The sequence below is a fragment of the Centruroides sculpturatus genome, unplaced genomic scaffold (genome assembly GCF_000671375.1).
Source record: "Centruroides sculpturatus isolate CEXI.00-Female unplaced genomic scaffold, Cexi_2.0 scaffold967, whole genome shotgun sequence".
Taxonomy (NCBI): Eukaryota; Metazoa; Arthropoda; class Arachnida; order Scorpiones; family Buthidae; genus Centruroides; species Centruroides sculpturatus.
In genome coordinates this window covers 318180-338188 of record NW_019385089.1, presented here as the reverse complement: position 1 = coordinate 338188, position 20009 = coordinate 318180, and the positions used below count along the sequence as shown (strand labels likewise).

At 30.9% G+C, this 20009-nt stretch overlaps 2 protein-coding genes across 2 annotated transcripts in view; one reads left to right on the top strand and one right to left on the bottom strand.

Annotated features, from left to right (window-relative positions):
* Positions 1 to 7545, bottom strand: part of LOC111634516 (H/ACA ribonucleoprotein complex subunit 2-like protein) — a 10377-nt gene extending 2832 nt beyond the window's left edge. Inside the window, exon 1 of the mRNA XM_023379314.1 lies at positions 7242 to 7545. Coding sequence (XP_023235082.1) covers positions 7242 to 7461 — 220 coding nt within the window. The 5' untranslated portion in view covers positions 7462 to 7545. The remainder of the gene's footprint in view (positions 1 to 7241) is intronic.
* Positions 7546 to 13356: 5811 nt separating this feature from the next.
* LOC111634515 (alpha-mannosidase 2C1-like) overlaps positions 13357 to 20009 on the top strand; it is a 39621-nt gene continuing 32968 nt past the window's right edge. Inside the window, exons 1-2 of the mRNA XM_023379313.1 lie at positions 13357 to 13781; positions 13911 to 14025. Coding sequence (XP_023235081.1) covers positions 13536 to 13781; positions 13911 to 14025 — 361 coding nt within the window. The 5' untranslated portion in view covers positions 13357 to 13535. The remainder of the gene's footprint in view (positions 13782 to 13910; positions 14026 to 20009) is intronic.

Below are 20009 nucleotides of genomic sequence, written 5' to 3'. Positions count from 1 at the left end.
ATTCAAAATATATTATTAAGTTATTACACCTTAAAAAACACTCAAACCGCTCCTGACTTAATGTAAACTCGGCCATTTTGTTTTCCAAATCTATTCTATCGTCCGATAGAATCTTACCGGTATCGTATGTAAATTTTTTCTCTAAATCTTCTAATCTAGTTTCTATATTAACAATAGCTTCGTCCAAATTTTCTACCCAGGAGTAGATTCTATCAATCCTAGCAATCATTCCTTCCAATTTCTTATTCTGCTTTAAATTTAGCTGAATAAGTAACGATATCCCATCCTTAATATCAAATTCTCCTTGAAGTAACTCCAAGATACTCGTCTCCTCCAATGGGTCAGAATGAAAAATATTTGATCTACTATTCGACTGACTTACAGGTGAATAAGTCTTCCTTTTAGACATGACGAAACAAACCAGTGAGCTTACCTGCAGAAGAGTAAACAATTATTTATAATATGCCCAAAAGCGCCGACCATAAACGCTGCCAACTCTCAAACATTAAATCGTACACTTAAATAGTTAATTTACACCTCCTGGTGGTAAGCATCTGCAAAAGAGTAAACAATTATTTAAAATACGCCCAAAAGTGCCGACCACAAACGCTGCCCTACACATATATATTTTTTTCATTAAAATTTTATACTTTTGTGTATATATACAGGTATCTCTCTTATAAAACGTTAGATATGTTCCAAAAAAATGATGTATTATGTGAATCTGTACTACATGAAACAAAGGACTAATGTAAAACATAAGGTTATGTTCCAGAAGTTAACAAAAGTATACTATTCTTTTTTGTTTATTAAAGGAATCGATAATTTATTTCCTATCAATAATTGAGTTGTTGATTTTGAAAATGGGGCAAGTCCATTTTATATTGTTTGCTGGATATTTAATGGTTTGCATTTGAATGAGTTTAAAAATATTCTTAAGCAGTAATAGATTTATTTTATATTTTTTTGGTTGTATTTGATGTAAATTTAATATGCAATAATGGTTATCCATGTTAGATGAAAAAAAAATCATGGTTTTGTTATGCATCAATGGACTTGCCTCATTTTCAAAAGCAATGATTTGTTGAAAACATTGCTTTTCTTTGAATGGAATATAGTTATAATAACAAAAAATTGAATATTTTATTTACTTACTTATTTATTTCAACATATACTTTTTTGAAAAGAAAAGCTACAACAAAACAAAAAATTAATTTTATAGGAAAAAGTGGATAACATAAGAAAAAATATTCAGTAATAAGTTGCATGCATATAATTATATTTCTTAGTTTAGATTGTGCAAATTTTTAAAGTATTCATGATGAATGGATATATAAAGTGATAAATCCATCACATTAGTAATAGGCTTAGTTTTCACATTTAATGATGATGATACTAATATAAACCACAACTGTACCCAGCAAAAAATAATTAAATATGTAATCAACGCCTTATCACTCACTGAGAGATTTTTTTATTAAAACAAACGTTTTCAATCCATTCAATGGATCATCATCAGGTTAAATGAAACACTTCATAAATAGAACAACACGTTCAAATATTCAAAAATACTCATAACCGATAACATAAAAATAAATAATACTTGTAAATAATACAAATATGCACAAAATAAATAACGTATTACCAATACTAAATATTAATACCGCCTACTAAACTAAATAGAGATTTCTATATACAGTAGAGTCTCGAAAACTTGGCCTAATGTGGACCGAAGGGTGGCCAAGTTTGTGAAAATGCCGGGTTATCGGTAATGGGGTTTAAAAAAATAAGTATGAGTGTTTCCTCAGAAAATACTGTACTGTACTTGTATGTATTGTTTACTTGAGAATTCAACAGAGAATAAACTGCCCAAATACCCTTAATTTACACCCCTTTAGTTCTTCGCCCAAGTTAACTCGGGTATGTTACATAGCCTTACATAAAACTCGGTCCTTTCGGCCCCCAAAAAAATTTTGTTTTTTTTGAATATTTGGAATGTTTTTTAAGTCTCCAAATTTTTTCAAAAATTTTTACCCACGCAAAAAAATTTTATCGCGATTTTAACGAGCCTTTGATAAGGCTCGATTAAGGCTTAATTGTTTTTTAATGGGAGTTTTTTTTATCAAACTTATTTCATGGTTCCTAAGTTGTAGCGCACGGATTTTCCTTCGGTAAAGTTCTTTAAAGCTGCTTTCTGATGTCAAAAACCACCTCCAATAGTTTTTTAATTTTTTTAATTAATAGATTTTATCATATACACGTTTAATTAAGTCAGGGGGGGTCGGAAATTGCAATTAAAATTTGAATATTTAAAAAATATTTTAAAATATATGGCCATCTAGAACTCACCCTACTTTAAACCCTTGTCCTCCCGAGACTTCTATGAGAATGTCCCGGGAAATCCACTCCAGCTGTGTAAACAATGACTCATCAGGTGTCAAGTTTCGCAGAAAGGCAAGACAGAAAATAAAGTTTGAAGCTTTTTCTTCAAAATTAATGCATTTCTTTCGTTTTTTTTTCAGTTTTAAGTATTTTTTATGTTTAATTACATTAATATCAAAAATTGCTGGGAACTTAAGGTGTTAAACAAAGGAAAAGTACGTCCTTTATGAAGGCATAGAGCCTTTACTACATGAAAATGAAAATTAATGAATACACTATGTACAGTAATTTACCTGATAAGACAGACCTCAAAAAAATACTTTATGAGACATAAAGCTGTCTATAATGAAAATTAATTAACTAAGGATTTTTTTGCCCTGCCAGGGTGTGGCCAAGTGATCCAGACTGCCAGGTTATCGAGTGCCGAGTTTTCGAGACTCTACTGTATCATATTATACTAAAGTTCATGCGCTTTCTGTAAGCTTTTAACTGCAAACTTCCAAGTGGAAGGAAGACCCTCCACATCCCTTGCATTAATGCATTTTTCTTTAAGCTTGCTTCTATAAATTTCTATCTTTTCAGCTGTTCTTGCCAAAGTCAGAGAGTGTATCTGTTTCAGGATTTCCGTTTTATCCCATCGTACCAATGAACTTTCTGCCTGCGCCATCTGGGCCAATACTGTCGCATTAGAACCTTTTCTAATATCATATCTTTTTTGCATAGAGCTTTAGATTAGAGCTTTTTTGCTTTTAGAAAACTAGAAGGAAAAATTCTGCTTAGCTTCAAAAGAGATATGTAGATGATATATTCATTATATGGAAAAACAATCGAGTAATTGCTAAATTTGTAGATAGAGTTAACAATAACGAGGAAGGCCTTAGGTTGAAGCTAGAGCAAAAAAGCTCTAAAATGGTACATTTCTTAGACATTAATATCATATTTAGCAAAGGATGTATATCTACCAGCATATTCATTAAACCAATGCATAGCCCCACTATATATCTCTGCAAGCTCTAATGACCCTTATAGGTATAAATTAGCAGTGTAAATTAACTGCAAAAACATTATAGACCAAGATGCAGAGATAGAAAGAATTATGCAGTTGGCAAGAACATTGGGTTACAAGAGGAATGTTGTAAAGAGAATTATTACAAAATTAGAAGCTAGTAATGATATGAAATCTGTACAAGGTCCATCTAAATACATGAAACTTACATACAACAAGCACTTAGGAGGCATTATGAAAGAAATCACAAATATAAAAGATACAAAGATGGTCTTAAAAAGAGCTCCGAATTTGTACAAAATACTTAGAAACGATAAAGGGGTCGTTAAAAAAGAAGATAAGGGGGTGTGTATAAGATTCCTTACGAGAACCAGCTATTAAAAATAAAAAAAGAATATGTAGGGGTTACTACTAGAAACCTAGGGGTAAGGATAAAAGAGCACAGATATGATATTAGAAAAGGTTCTAATGCGACAGTATTGGCCCAGATGGCGCAGGCAGAAGGTTCATTGGTATGATGGGATAAAGCAGAAATCCTGAAACAGATACACTCTCTGACTTTGGCAAGAATAGCTGAAAAGATAGAAATTTATAGAAGCAAGCTTAAAAAAAAATGCATTAATGCAAGGGATGTGGAGGGTCTTCCTTCCACTTGGAAGTTTGCAGTTAAAAGCTTACAGAAAGCACATGAACTTTAGTATGATATATAGAAAACGTTATTTAGTTAGGTAGGCAGTATTAATATTTAGTATTGGTAATATGTTATTTATTTTGTGCATATTTGTATTATTTACAAGTATTATTTATTTTTATGTTATCGGTTATGAGTATTTTTGAATATTTGAACGTGTTTGTTCTATTTATGAAGTGTTCCATTTAACCTGATGATGATCCATTGAATGGATCATCATCAGGTTTTAATAATGTTTGTTTTAATAAAAAATCTCTCAGCGAGTGATAAGGTGTTGATTACATATTTGACGATGATACTATTTTTCCAAAACTACCCCGTTTTGGTGATAAATCAAAAGTTTTAAATTGCAGATCTTTTTCCATCAATGTTTAATAAAACAAGTTATACGGCACATTTCTTGAAAACCTTATCCAGAAAATATTCAACCAATTGACAGTTTCTCCATCATTTTTTTTTGTTTTCAAAATTGCCTCCTTCAGAGTTGGTTGAATAGAAGTCTTCACTTTTCATTTCATGTACTAAAAATGCATTATGTTTGTGACAATTTTGTATTCATTTGTAATAATCCAGGGGAATTCTTACAAATTAGTGGAGAAAACAGTGGCATTGATGACAAGAAAGTTATAAATCCAAATAGATTTGTCTGATTACTGCAAAACTAGGCTTATGTAAATGATTCCAGTTGTGATCTAATTGCATGCTAGAGAATGCCACCATCTATCCAAAATTACTATCTCAGTATTTTATAAAAAACTGTGTCAGAATTTTCAGTGTACTTATTGTCTGACAGTCTTTTAACAACCAGATACCAATGTGACAAACTTGAAAGATATTATACATAGTTAACAGAGTTTGGGAAAGTGTGCATCATCAAGCTGAGGGAAGCAGGATAGCTGTTCTGATCTAACTGTGAACAGATGTTAGAAACAACAGATATGTCAGCACACACATATTTGGAAGCAAGTATCTGGACTCCCACACAGACCACCAGCAGAGATGACCGTCTGATTGTGAGACAAGCACAAATAGCTACATCTTTGTCCACAATCAAGAAACAAGTGGAAGTTGGACTGAACTAGGATTTGTTTCCAAAGACAATACACTGTTTTGTTTGGTAATTGTCATCCAATTACCAAACAAAACAGTGTATTGTCTTTAGATGCATTATGTTATAGTGTAAAAAAGAAATTTTCTGTTTCTTTAAGAATTTCTTTTTTTAAATTTAAATAAAAATTGGTAGAGTGTTAATTAATAGGACAGTAAAAATATAAAAAAAGTAACTCGAGTTGTAACTTTCTTATGGTCCACAGTAATAAGAGAGAAAGCTAAAAAAATGACCACATTTACCTTTTTAAAACTTTACAATTGTAAATTCAGATTGGATATCATCTATTCACTATACACATTTTAATTGTAAAATATGTTTTATCGACAAGACTATGTCTTGTTTATAAAATCGTACTGCTGGTTTATGTTACCAGCTTAGAGGTATGAAGGAGTATATGTCGAGAGTTGATACTTAGCACAGAGTATTAGGTGTCCAAATCATTTGTGCATAAAAAAATCCAGACTTGTAGGTAGTCAGGGTACCGAGAACCAAGTTAAAATAAAATACAAAATGGCGACCCTCTTCTACAAACAGGCAAAACTAAGGCGCTAGATAACCCAGGTATGCTCATCCGCCATGTTGGTCCTTAGAAAGCATACGACTCTCGTAGAAGTTCAATAGAAGAGACACGAAAATAATCATAAATTCAACTGTATCTTAAGATTTTGCAAGGTCGAAATGATAAACTTTGCCAAAATTTAGTTCAACTAGTTATAAAATACAGCTAAATTTAAAAATCTTGGAATATGACGTCAAAAGGACCAATATGGCTGCGCACGTGACAGAAACGTATGAGCATACCTGGGTAATCTAGCGCCTTAGGCAAAACAGGCATCTCACCCCACCAAAGTCAGGTTGGGGAGAGTACCACCTACAGTCATTCTAAGAAGAAAACTCTGACCTTAGAATGAAGAACACGTAGAACATTTTATTTAACATAGAAGAACACGTAGAACATTTTATTTAACATAGAAGAACACGTAGTTTCTTCTATGTTAAATAAAATTTGTAATCTAATTTTTTAAATTTGGGAGTGCTTCAAACATGACATTAAAACAGGGTGTCGTTACAAGTAGGTTTTTTAACATTATTTAGTACTGTACAGTAAAATTATGGGACTGATAATAATTTGATGTTATATTAGGGTTGTTGTTACATCCGAAGATGTTATAATCGGGTTAAACTGTATATTGTTTGTGCAAAATAAAAAATAATTTCAGACAATACAATAGCCATGATTATTTTTTCAAAAATGGGAAATTTTCATTATGCATCGACAAAAATTCAACTCAGACCGACAGGCAATGGAGAGAAATTTCGAAATTGGATAGGTTAATTTCATCGAAAATGCATCGTGGATGATCTCATGGTCGTGGCCAGCAAAGTTTGAATGATCGCACCCAAAAGCAGTGATACCAAAGATTGGAGAAAGACAATGAGACCCGCCTTGAGCATCAAAGTGATTCCGCTTAGTAGCGAGTCTGCGAGACATAGTCTTGTTCCAAATACAGTTTTGCTGTTTTACTTGTATTAAAGACTTAAATTAATATTTTTCACACATTGTTTATCCTTTATGTGATTCAAATGATGAATGTCAATTTATATTTTGTTTGATTATTATTATTATAAATTCACAAACATTTATTCCATTCTGAATATCATAATTAATCAAGTTTTATGTTCTTATGTATTACACACATATCTGTTTATTTATATCTGACAATTACGAATATACACAATATAAATCTGATTAAAATTGATGATATTTCATAATATCTATAACTTTTAATTTTTTAATTTCATAAATACAGAATACAAATCAATAAATATTTTACTGATAAAATGGTTTTTAATGTTTACTGTTCATTTCTGTTAAATCTACACTTAGAATTTTATGATGTAATACTACTAAAATTCTGCACTGCGATATTCAGGTTTCAAAAATGTTATTATTAAACACACGTCATTTAATAATCAGTTATATATTAATGTATTAACCAATAACCAAATTGACCTAATAATCATTAAATTAATTAAAGCAGATGAAATACCTTTTCTGACCAATTTGTATAGTTTTTTGGCAAGTTTTCTCGATGCCATCGGTTTAGCAATTACACTAACAAACTTTAATTTGTCTTCGTAAGTCGATTCTTTGTTTTCACAAACAGTTTGATCGGCATCTGTTTCATCTAACTTTTTCTTCTTTTGCGGTGCATCAACGTTTCCATCTTCCAATTCTTCTTGCTTTCTTTTTTTCTTTTCTTTTCCCATTTTCTAACAAACCGAAACAACACTCTTGCACATGGTCGGACGAAATCGACACATCAAACACGCTTTCTTTTAGTTGCGCACCCTGACGTTTGAAAATAATTACCGTATTTTTAAAATACTGTAATTTTTTTATTTTATATAAGATATTAAATAATATTGAAAATAAATATTCCGGATATTTTCCTTGACGATATTACAATTAAAAGAACTGGCTAACACAGCAATACTTAAGCGTTTATTTTATTATCCGCAATGTCCTGCTCGACCGCGTTTAAATCTAGATGTAGATAAAAGACTAAACTTACCGTTTCTTATGAGTATCCATTTAAACTCCGATCGAATAACTCGTAAAAAATTTAGTGAAATTAAAATAAGGGTCAAAGTTGGCATTTCAACATTAAACGTGTAGCTGAGCTTTATAAAAGCTCCTATAAAGCGTTACCTCGCTCGATGAAACGGCTGGATGGCCGAGCGGTCAAGGTGGCAGCCTACCGCTCTGGAAAACCCGGGCTCGAATCCGAACGGGTCGAAAAATCCCCAGGAATTTTTCGGGGGTGGTCCGTTCGGATATGTAGGGCCCCGCCCCTCACCACTCGGAAGCCCCATTCTGGGCCTGGCCGAACCCATAATGGTCTTGTAAAAGAGGCCCTCTTAGTGCCCACAGAGCGGAAAGAGTAAAAAAAAAAAAAAAAAAGGAAAAAACCCCGGCCACCCTATTGTGACCCCGGCCGAACCCATAATGGGCTTGCTAAAAACAAGCTCTCTTGGTACCCACAGGGCGGAAAGAGTTTTAAGAAAAACCTGCTCTATGATAATAAATATATTTAATATACAGAAGTGTTCCTTCATGATTTGTTCTCAATAGCAACTTTATGCTAAGTTCAGAAGAACATACAAAAAAAATTAAATTCCTAAACATTGATAAAAGTGAATGTTTTTAATTAATCATATTTCACAAATACGAAAGATATATTTTATTTGTATTATCTGGACATGTTACGATATAAATATAATAATTAATAAAGTTAATACTTTTTCTGCATCGACATCATACTACTACGAAACAAAGAAAAAACTATCTTAAAAAACAGAGATAAAACGAGCAATTATTTTATTGTGACATCGTTATAATGCCAGGCTGCGATGTACTCTACCTCAAATTAGTAGTGTCTTGCCCCTGTTCCTTATACTTTTCCTGAAAGCAATAAAGTTGTGCCGGTCATCTATGTAACTCTTTTCATGGAAAAATTTTTGAATTGAAATCACGTGATTTCCGGTCCAAACCGAAAGTTCGTATATAGTTAATCGGGCTTCTAGCCTGTATTGGTCTCATTAATTAAAATATTTTCTCCAAAACGGAGTTAGATGTATGACCGGCATGACTCGATTGTTAACAGAAAAAGAATGATGTACAGGAAACAAACACTACTAAAATATCGACACTACTTTTTTTTAAATTAAATAAATTAAAAATATGATTAAAAAATTGCTGCCCGGCATTGCGACGATGCCGCAATAAATAATTACTCATTTTTTAACTACGCTGCATTTGGAAAACGAAGTCGGCAATTTTTTACAGTATAATACAGTATATGATAATACAAAAATTCCCAAATATTTTTAAATTGTCTTCCTGTTCTAAATCAGCGAAATTATTTTTTGAAAACTTTATTATTATTCTTTGGGCTACAATTTTCAAATTGCAGACCTGTAAATTCTCATTGTCGTCCGTTTGTCTGTCCTTCGTTAATCTCGAGAACGGAGTTAGATGAATATCGAGACAAGTTATGGAAAGCTTTGAGGCCAGAGGCAGCGAAAATTTTGAATTGAAACACGTAACTTCCGGTATAAATCGAAAAAAAAAAACTTTCGATTTATATCGGAGGTTACGTGATTTCAATTCAAAATTTTCTCGAAAACGGAGTTAGATAGATGATTGGCATGATCGATTGTTATCAGGAGAAGTATGAAGTACAGGGATAAGACACACAAATCCAGATCAGACATGGAAAGCTTAGGAATCGGAGACCCCGATTACCTGCACATAAATTCCCTGTCTGGATCAAAAGTTACGTGATTTTTTAAAAATTAGAAGATGAGTGAAAATTGCAGTCTGGCATAATTGCTCATTATAGGTATAACATTACTCTGCATTTAGTAAAAGATAGTGTAAATACGTATTTAGGCTTTAAAAAACATTGGAAAATGAAAATAGGTTATAATTCATTTTATGGCGGTAGTCTGGAATTTAATCCACCGTATTAACGAAGCGATTATATTACAAAATTTGTTGAAAACAACAATTAACATGTAAAAACACGTTTCTACTTTTACATTTTCCCCCTTTTCTCATATAACTTATAACTTGGATAGCTTAGAAATAGGAAAACAGCTGAAAACATTTAATTTGAAAGGTAAAAATAACTTAAAAAGTTACTAAGTTTTTTCATAAATTAAGTCTTATTTGTAAATGTGAAGAAATGACGAATAAATATCTTTATATATTTAAGGTAAAAAGTAATGAAGGTATCACATTTTCCCTTTAACAATAGAATTGTGCCAGTCAGCTTACAGCTTACAGTTAGCTAACAGCTTTCAGGGGAAAATTTTTGAATTGAAATAACCTTACGTCTGGATTACATCACAGGTTCATATATAGTTAATCAGGACCTCTTATTCCTAAGATTTCCATATCTGTCTAGACTTTTAACATTCTAACTCCTTTCTCAAGATTAAGAAAGGACAGACAGCGGACGACAATGGAAATTTATAGGTACAATTTCTTTCAAATTGCAGCCCAATTACTTTTAGCGTTAATGATTTAAGGTGAGGAATAATAACTTTTTAATGTAAAACAAAAAAAAAAATAATTTTTGTTAACATAATGGAATAACAATTCGAATATTTATGTCAAATGCATTTATTTATTATTCACGTACCTGGCACAATATTATGGTTCATATTTCCAATATTTTTGTAGAAATTACCCATATAGATCTTTTTATCATTCTTGAGAGATTACATAACCATGTCAGGTATACTCGTACTCGCTTCCATTCTTTCATACAGTATTTTTAATATCACGAATTTTGTTAGATGTTGATTGAAAAATATTGAAAACTAAATCCGCATTTTGAAAAAATATATATTTTTGAATAATAATAATAACAATAATAATAATAACAGTAATTTAGTTCATTTTTGGGGAATTTATAATTGACAGAGTACACATTTTGTAATGTACTAATATAACTGGGGCAATAATTTTTATACGAATATGAAATATGATTTAAAAGATATTACAATGTTGTAAATTATGTAATTACATATTCATTAACTAGATGCACGATTTCCATTTATTTATTTATTTATTTTATTTTAAAGCTTAAAATAAAAAAATATTCAAAATGTTTTAACGTTTCTTCCTCTTCGTATTTACTAGGACTCGTCATATTGTATTTATTTTTGTTCTTGCTTTTTTCCTTTAATGCTTTTGGATGATCAAATAAGTTTCTAGTTTAAAGTTTGTTCGTTTAGTTCTTTTAACGAGTCCCATTTCTTATAAAATTTACGAAATAAAGGCTAATATGCCATAAATATGCAATACGAATATAAATTACATACAAACGGATTTTATACGATATGAAATTAATACAAATTTTAGGAAATTTGTTGAAGGAAAAATAAGATTGTTGCGCCATTTGAAATTTAAAACTACTAATTTATAAGAAATGTACGTAAATGTATTCAATTGTATTTATTGTATTTACATGTATTTTATTTAATGTTCAAGCAATATTTCAAAGAAGAGCTTAATATTTCAAAGAAGTTACATGCAGTTCTTAATTCATTTGGTGTGTCTTAGTTTGCAACCCGAAGTTTGTCTTCACTGTTGCTAATAATATCAATGCAGGTAAACAAGCATTGCAGGGGAAGCGTTGTTTTAGACTAGATTAATGTTAATTCGTTGATTTTTTTAGATGCAATAGCCGTTAGATGCATAATTTTTATATTTTATAGAGGAAATAACCTTATACTATTAGCGTCAAGGTAATGTTGTCTTATTTTATTAAAATTAGAAAGCTTATCTTTTTAAATACTGATAATTAGACACTATAAAATATGATTTTTTAATATTTCCGACAAAAAATTGCTATCATAACCATATCTTATCTCGTGTCAGAAAAATTTTTACACGTAAACTAGCGATGTCCGCAATTAATTCAAATCATTTATAAAATTTTCTATTGATTAAATATCACTATCGAATGTTTTCGATTGCATCTTTTATGTTTACTATATCGCAACATTAATTAACAAAATTATTATTATCTAAATACTCATTGTTTCATCGAAATATATTTATCTATAGGTTACAGATCCGTTGTAATATTATAACAAATTAGATATCGAATGATAACTATATATCTTCTACTTTATATATTTAATATATGTTAGAAATATGCATTTCACATATGCGAAATTAAAAAAGTGATGTTTTTCTCATTGTTCAGTAGATTTTCATTGAAATTTTAGTTTTAAAGTATAGTCTCATGCTAGTAAGTTCGAATCAAGAATACCTTATGGAGATGATGTATTTTAATTGCAGAACTGAGAAATAATAAAAGTTTTATTTAATTTTTAAAATAGAACATTTAAAATTGGGAATTCATAAATTCACATAGTGTTACTACCTGACTCAAAGTAGCAGATCGACCATACTGGAAATAGACACGTGTTCTAAAGTAGCTTCCTAATTGGTTGATTTATCTCTCCATAGGAAAGTACTACTGTCATTATTATCTTTACTTACTGGGACTCTCGGATTGTTTTGCAGTAGCAGTGACTAGTATATTTAGTCTAAAAGCTTGCATTGAAACTTTGGAGCTATTAGTAAATAACTGGAGAGGCAGGAAGTGGGTCGAGCCGTACACTTCACCAAAGTCATGTTCCGAGGCCATCCATTTCATTGGAAAAGGATAGTTTAAATGACTGATGTAGTTTTAAATAATAAAAGTCGGGCTATATTTTTATCAATGGTAATTATTAATTTTTTATTGCAAATATGAACATATATACACAAATAGGTAATTTTATCATCGAAATACCTCAATATAATGAAAATAAGAGAAAAATATGATTTATATACTTGAGACCAAACACTAATGATTATTGTTTAAAAAAAGAGATAAAACACAGGTTAAATGCTGTAAATCTGTTACAAATATGTTAGGTGCCAGAATACTCCACAGATTATCATATTCGCTACCACTATTTTATTCTTTCCATAATGTGAAGGCCTCGTTAATCGGAAGTTGCACAACGAAAAAACGCGTCTTTACCTATTTTGGCATTCTATCGCTTAGTAATTTGCAATAGTTCCATGATTGAAAACAATAGCAGTGCTGGGACTAGTAAATATGTGTGCACGAGTTATGCAATATTGAGTTTTAAGGTTAAAATCACTAATTTATATATTAAAATATCATTCATTAAATTTATTCTCCTATTATAATATAGTTTAAATTAATAATAATAATAATAATAATAATAATAATTTGGATATTTAATAAATATTTAGTAGATAATATAGATACATAAAAAATAAATTTTTTTATGTCGGCGAAACCTGTAGATTTTCAATAAAGACGTTACTACAGTATTTAAAAATAAATTCTTTAGAATCTTAATTTTATAATTTATTAAAATAAATTTTAAAAAACACTTTTAAGTTTTAAAGTGTTTTTTAAATTTAAATTAATTAATACATAAATTTACATAATTAAAATAATACATAATTAAAACATAAATTTTTGATTTACAGACGAAATGAAATGGAATTTAATTTTTTCGTTTTCGATGTATAGAGTTTGGCAACACTGTGGCAATGGGAGTACGAGATTTTAAATGGAGATGCGTGGATGTTGTCGTATTTACTCTGAGTTGTTTACGCGTTTGTTCGTGATTCTAATTAAATATACAAGAGGAAATTTATAGAATAAACCTATAAAACTAATATACTCCATGTAATTATAATTTTATTCAGTAGAGCGCATCATAACCAATACTTTAACATGGCGGCCATCATGAAAAATAAGAGGACGACCACCGAAAGGATTGAAAAGTTCATTTCATCTCAATATTTTACCGATGCTAATTTATACGGAAAATTATATCCCTCAAGTGCCCAATTGTCTTATTTATCTCATTTTGCCGCCAGCGGACGGGTTCCTTTCAAAGAATCCGTTGAAATGGGACATTTCGTCGAAACTAAACCCGGGTCTTCATTTGGACCCACTTGGTCCACTCATTGGTTCAAAGTATGTTTATCGCTGGGTTCATTAAGTTATTTCGATAAATGCATAGCATAAGTTTCAATAATTTAGTTTCGTTGATCTTCTTTTGATAAAGCTTTCTAAAATATTAAATTACCTTTTTCAATTATTTAGATGGAAATTCAGATACCGGACAGCTGGTTGGGGAAAGAAGTGCACCTGAGATGGGATGCAGGATGCGAAGCCATGGTTTGGAGTAACGATGGATTACCTCTGCAGGGATTATCAAGTATGTAGTGTTGATATGCTTTTGATAGTGATTCTATATACAGGAAATCCTCGTTAATTTGAACTTGGATAGTTCAAAATCCCATTAGTTCGTAACTACACTTATCCCAGCTGATAATATAGAGATTTACATGTTAAAGAATTTGGGTAGTTTGAAATATGGCTAATTTGAAATTCGAATAGAAAATTCTATCTGAATTGTGATATGCGTATGTTAACTTGTTCGTTTTGATCTAAGTGCTTTCATACTATAAAAGAACAACTTTAATCTGTCTTTGCTTTTACAGTAAAACATTTTCGGGTGTCACCTTATACATGGATTACCTTTTTTTCTTATAAAGTATAGCTGGTTTTTGGGATTGCAAGATTGGGCTGCAAGTAGCAGATTGAGATATCTGTAGGGTTCTATGATACTACATTTGGCTGACCTACTACTTTTTGGGCTACATTTTGAAGAATTCTGCTTTACTTTACTAAAACCTACCTTGCGACCTGCGAGGTTCTCACTGGATACTTACTTTTTACCTGCAGTTTATGTATAATAATAATAATAACTAAAAATTAACAAAAATGTATTATTATTATTATTATTAATCTGTATACATATTATCTTTGTTTAATGAATTACGTCTGTTACATGGTATTTGGCATATTGTGCAGAAATATGTAAATCTCTGATAATTTGTGAAATCTTGATAATTTGAAATTGCGATTATTTTGTTGCTTGAATTTTGAACTGATGAGGATTTCCTATAGTTTTTAGCTAACTTGGCCACACATAATAAGTAATTTTTAAAAATTGCAATCTCTGCTATTTGCTTGTATTTAATTCATATATGAAAATAAATAATATAAATTAAACAAATGTATTCTAAATTTTAATTTGAAACATTTTAAAACCCAAGGTAATTCGTTTCAGTAGAAATTGAGCAGATTCTAATGCAATTCAAAATTCTGCATATTTATTTGGCATAGAAATGTTAGTTTGTATGCAAGAGACATACTGATGTATCAATTAATTAAAAATCAATTAATATGTTATGTCTTTTACATAAAAGAAGTAATGAAAACAAATACAGGTCTACTATAATACTACAAACAGTGCATTTAATATAATTACATTTGAAAGATCCTTAATATATTATCTGAATGGATCAAAAAATTTGATCTGTAAACAAACCCATCATATAATGTATTGAGTTTGCTTATTTTCTATAATATTAGGTTGTTCAGAAAGTAAGTTTGTTTTTTTTACCACTAGATGGATTAGTTGTATTTTTCCTGCCATTTTCATTCTAAACTATATTAACATTATATATTTTGACAGCTAGCATTTTAAGGCTTATTTGTAAAAAATTTTGTTTGATTTCGTGCAATTTTTTATTTTTTGTGTCCTACCAAATATGGAAGATCGGAAGCAGCATTTTCGGCATATTTTGCTCTTTTATTACCGAAAAAGTAAGAATGCTGTTCAAGCGAGAAAAAAATTGTGTGACGTGTATGGAGAAGATGTATTGATTGAATGACAGTGTCAAAACTGGTTTACAAAATTTTGTTCTGGCAATTTTAATATTGAAGGTGCACCACGTTCTGGATGGCCAATTGAAGCCAATGAAAACAAAATAAAGGTACTGATTGAAGCAAACTGATGAATAACAACATGTGAAATCACTAAGAGATTAAATTTGTCAAATTGAACTCTTTATGATTACTTGAAACAAATTAGTTTCATTTCATAGCTCGATATATGGGTTCCACATGCTCTTAAAGAGAGATGCTCTCTTTGGTGGGATTTAAAAAAAATTTTTTTTGGAGCTTTTACCAGACAATTGAACAATTGATTCGAAAGTGTACATCGAGTAAACAAATTGAGTAATATCATCAAACAGAAAAGGCGGCCAGAATTGATCAACAAAACGTGTAGTGTTTTACCACGATAATCTCAAATTTTACACAAGTTTGGTAACTCGTCAGAAACTGTTATAACTTAGATGGGACATGCTATCACACCAACCATATTCACCAGATCGAGCACACTCAGATTATTACTTGTTCCTGTCTGCACAAATTTTTTTTAACTGTAAGACATTTACTTGAAATGACAATGTCAGAAATCACTTGGATAAGTTTTTTGTAAGCAACGATCAAAACTTTTATGAATGTGAAATGATGCTACTACTAGAAACGATGAGAACAGGTGTTTGACCAAAATGGTTGATATATAATTCAATAAAATATTTATTTATTATAAAAATATTGTTTTTTTTTCCATGGAAAAAAACGAACTTACTTTCTGAACAACCCAATAGTCATAAAGATATGATCTTATATTGTATATATTGTACAAGTTTTTGGATTTTTACTATAGGGGAAAAATGTAATAAATGATTGTAATAAGAAAATAATTATGAACAGTAATATAAATTTGCTTTTCTGTTATATATTATTATAAATTTTATATTACTTTATAAGTAAGTAATAGCAGAATCTTCAGAGTGATGTGCTACAATCTAGATTAATAGATACTAAGATGGATATGCTATATGAAGTGAGGGATAAAGTTATTGCCTCAATTGGATGACTTCAGATTGTGTGACCAAAACAGATCAAATAACAACATTCTGACAATTGTTTTTATTTTTATACTGTATTTGGAATCTTTTATTTTTTTCTCCAACAAGATATCAATTTCAACTCCTTATTTTAATTAAATTTAATTTCATAAAATTTGTACTCATAGATAAATATAATTGAAATTGATATAAGATAATGAAAATAATGAGTCCGAGGTTTCTAGTTATGATTAAAAATATAATTAAGAGATTTTGACTCAGAAATGAAATAAATTTTTTCTCTAGTTTAAGTTTTAATCCATCGTTGTTGCTATTTTTGATTATCTGTACAAACTCTTGTATGCTCTTGTCGTTTTTCCAAATAATGCACACATCGTCTACATACCTTTTGTAAAATACAATATCCATCCTGAACCCATTGATAATGTTCTTCTCCAAGTTGCATAGGACTAGTTCATACAATAATCCTGACATTGGGCTTCCCATGGATACCCCTTTCTTTTGTCTGTAAGCTTGTTTATCGAAAGTGAAGAAGGACTCATAGCATATCAATTTGACTAACTCTATCATATGTAGTAAAAGAACTACAGGAATTAAGTTTACTGGATAAAGAACTTGGGACAATTATGGACTATGAAAACCTATATCCATGTATAAAAATAGAATCTTGCTATGAAGCATTAATGGAATTTATGCTCCACAAAATCTGGAAGTGTCTGCATTTAAGAAAGATATGAATTCAATACGTAATTCGAATATGTTGCGTTAAAATTGAAAATATGTAAAATATTTTTCAATTTTAACGCAACATATTCGAATTACGTAGTTAAACAGAACTTTCAAAACCATTCTATTCTACTAGCCGTTAGTTCGATATTGTCAATACCTGAAGATGTCTATTACATATAGATGAAAATGTTCGTATAAAGAATTTTTCTGTTTGCTTATGAACTGGATATGGTTTATTTGGTGAGTCTTATAGGATTAAGAAGGGGAGAGAGTTATTAAAACTATTTAATCTACAATACATACATACAAAATAATATGACATATAGCCTCAACATTCTGCCAATGTCCTAATATTGGATGCTTATAATTATGTAATATTATAATTCATCACACAAAAAACCTTTGTATTCCAGTGATACATGTTTACAAAACAGCAAACGTTTTCGACACCATTCAGATCTTCATCAGGCTACAGTTATGAGGAATTCAAATGCATGTGGAATGGAACAATAAAACAAAACAAATGTGATTCAAAATTTAGAAAAGCAAAGTTAAGAATAAAAATAGAACATTGCACTCATGCTGAAATGACAGTTAAGCACGCGTAACATCATGTTTGCGAAATGGTGATTGCAGATGAAATATACGCAATTCAAAATTAGTTATGGGGGTGGGTTCCCGCATAACAAAATTTCCATACATTAGATATACCGACTGCATCTCTAGAGTTGATGTACATGTCCTGTAATCCTGCTTTATATATTTTGAGAGTCTCCATGGTTCTGAGCTGATCCGTACGGTGTGAGAGCCTGATCAGACGGGCATTTTGTAGGTCAGCTGTGATTCCCGGTTCCGTGGCAACAGTTGAGAGGGTGGCGGTGTGCTTTTTATTGTCAATGTCGTATTTGTGCTCACAAAGCCATTTATGAAGGGAGCATTTGGTTGAGCCCACATAAACCAAACGGATATTAAATCTGTCATCCCAAAGCAGGACAGCATATACCCCCGGTGCATGTTTCAAGTCAGTTGTGTCTTTTCCGTTGCAGAGTAAGTTGTAAACAGATCTTGACCTACTGTAAGCTATCTTAGTTTTAGTGATGGATGGATTTCTCTGTATCAGAGAAATTTCATCCATCACTAAAACTAAAGACACAAATGAGTTGAAACATGCACCAGGGGTATATGCTGTTCCGGTTTGGAATGACAGATTTAATAGCCGTTTGATTTATGTAGGCTCAACCAAATGCTCCCTTCATAAACAGCTTCATGAGCACAAATACGACATTGACAATAAAAAGCACACCGCCACCCTCTCAACTGTTGCCACGGAACCGGGAATTACAGCTGACCTACAAAATGCCCGTCTGATCAGGCTCTCACACCGTACGGATCAGCTCAGAATCATGGAGACTCTCAAAATATATAAAGCAGGATTACAGGACATGTACATCAACTCTAGGGATGCAGTCGGTATATCTAATGTATGGAAATTTTGTTATGCGGGAACCCACCCCCATAACTGATTTTGAATTGCGTATATTTCATCTGCAATTACCATTTCGCAAACATGATGTTACGCGTGCTTAACTGTCATTTCAGCATGAGTGCAATGTTCTATTTTTATTCTTAACTTTGCTTTTCTAAATTTTGAATCACATTTGTTTTGTTTTATTGTTCCATTCCACATGCATTTGAATTCCTCATAACTGTAGCCTGATGAAGACCTGGATGGGGTCGAAAATATTTGCTGTTTTGTAAACATGTATCACTGGAGTTACAAAGGTTTTTTGTGTGATGAATTGTATTTCCTCTAGTGTTTACTAAGAGGTTCATTTGTTATGTAATATTACACTTAGCTATAACATTCAAAATTCAAACAACACTTATGAGGACATGAACAGATTATTTACCAACACATATCTAGAAATAATATAAATGCTATTGTTGCCACAAGCCTAACAGATGTTTTTAAATGCTGCCAAATGCAGAAATAACACAGTAGCATAATAGCAGTTCCTGGAATTTGCATAATTTTTATAATTATGCAAATTCCAGGAACTGCTGACAACTATTAAATAAAAAGAAACAATGTTTGTTAATTCAGACATGAACAATGAAGTCTGTTTAACAATATTATATATAGATTCAGTTTAAAACTAGCAAACTTTCTAGAAAAATAATAAAAATGTAACATCCCAAAAAAAAGGACAATTGCAGATAATGGGTTAATATGTTCAACATGTCCTTTTGTTTGCTTAAGTCTTTTTTTCCTAAGATTTGAATACTTTGCATACTTCTTCAGTGGTTGCACTATTCCATCCATCTTGTAGAATTTTCCAGAATCTTTCAATTATTGTGTTGTCTTCCTTTGTTTCATCCTCTCCTTAAGATAACCAAACCTAAAGAAATCTATGGTTATATTACCCAAGGATTTCTTTAGATTTAGTAATCTTGGACTCTCTACTGGAATGTTACAGTTGGAAATCACTATTATTATAGTTCTATTCTTCAAATTAGCTATGGCACCTAATGCCTCTCTTTACTGCCAAATAGCTGTGTGTTCCTTTGTCTTTTAGGAAGAGAGTGTGATAGTGCTGCATTATATTGGTCAAATACCTTATTTTGCTTTTCAGTATAAAACAGTGGGACATGGTGCTCCAACATTTAAAATCTTTTTGATATA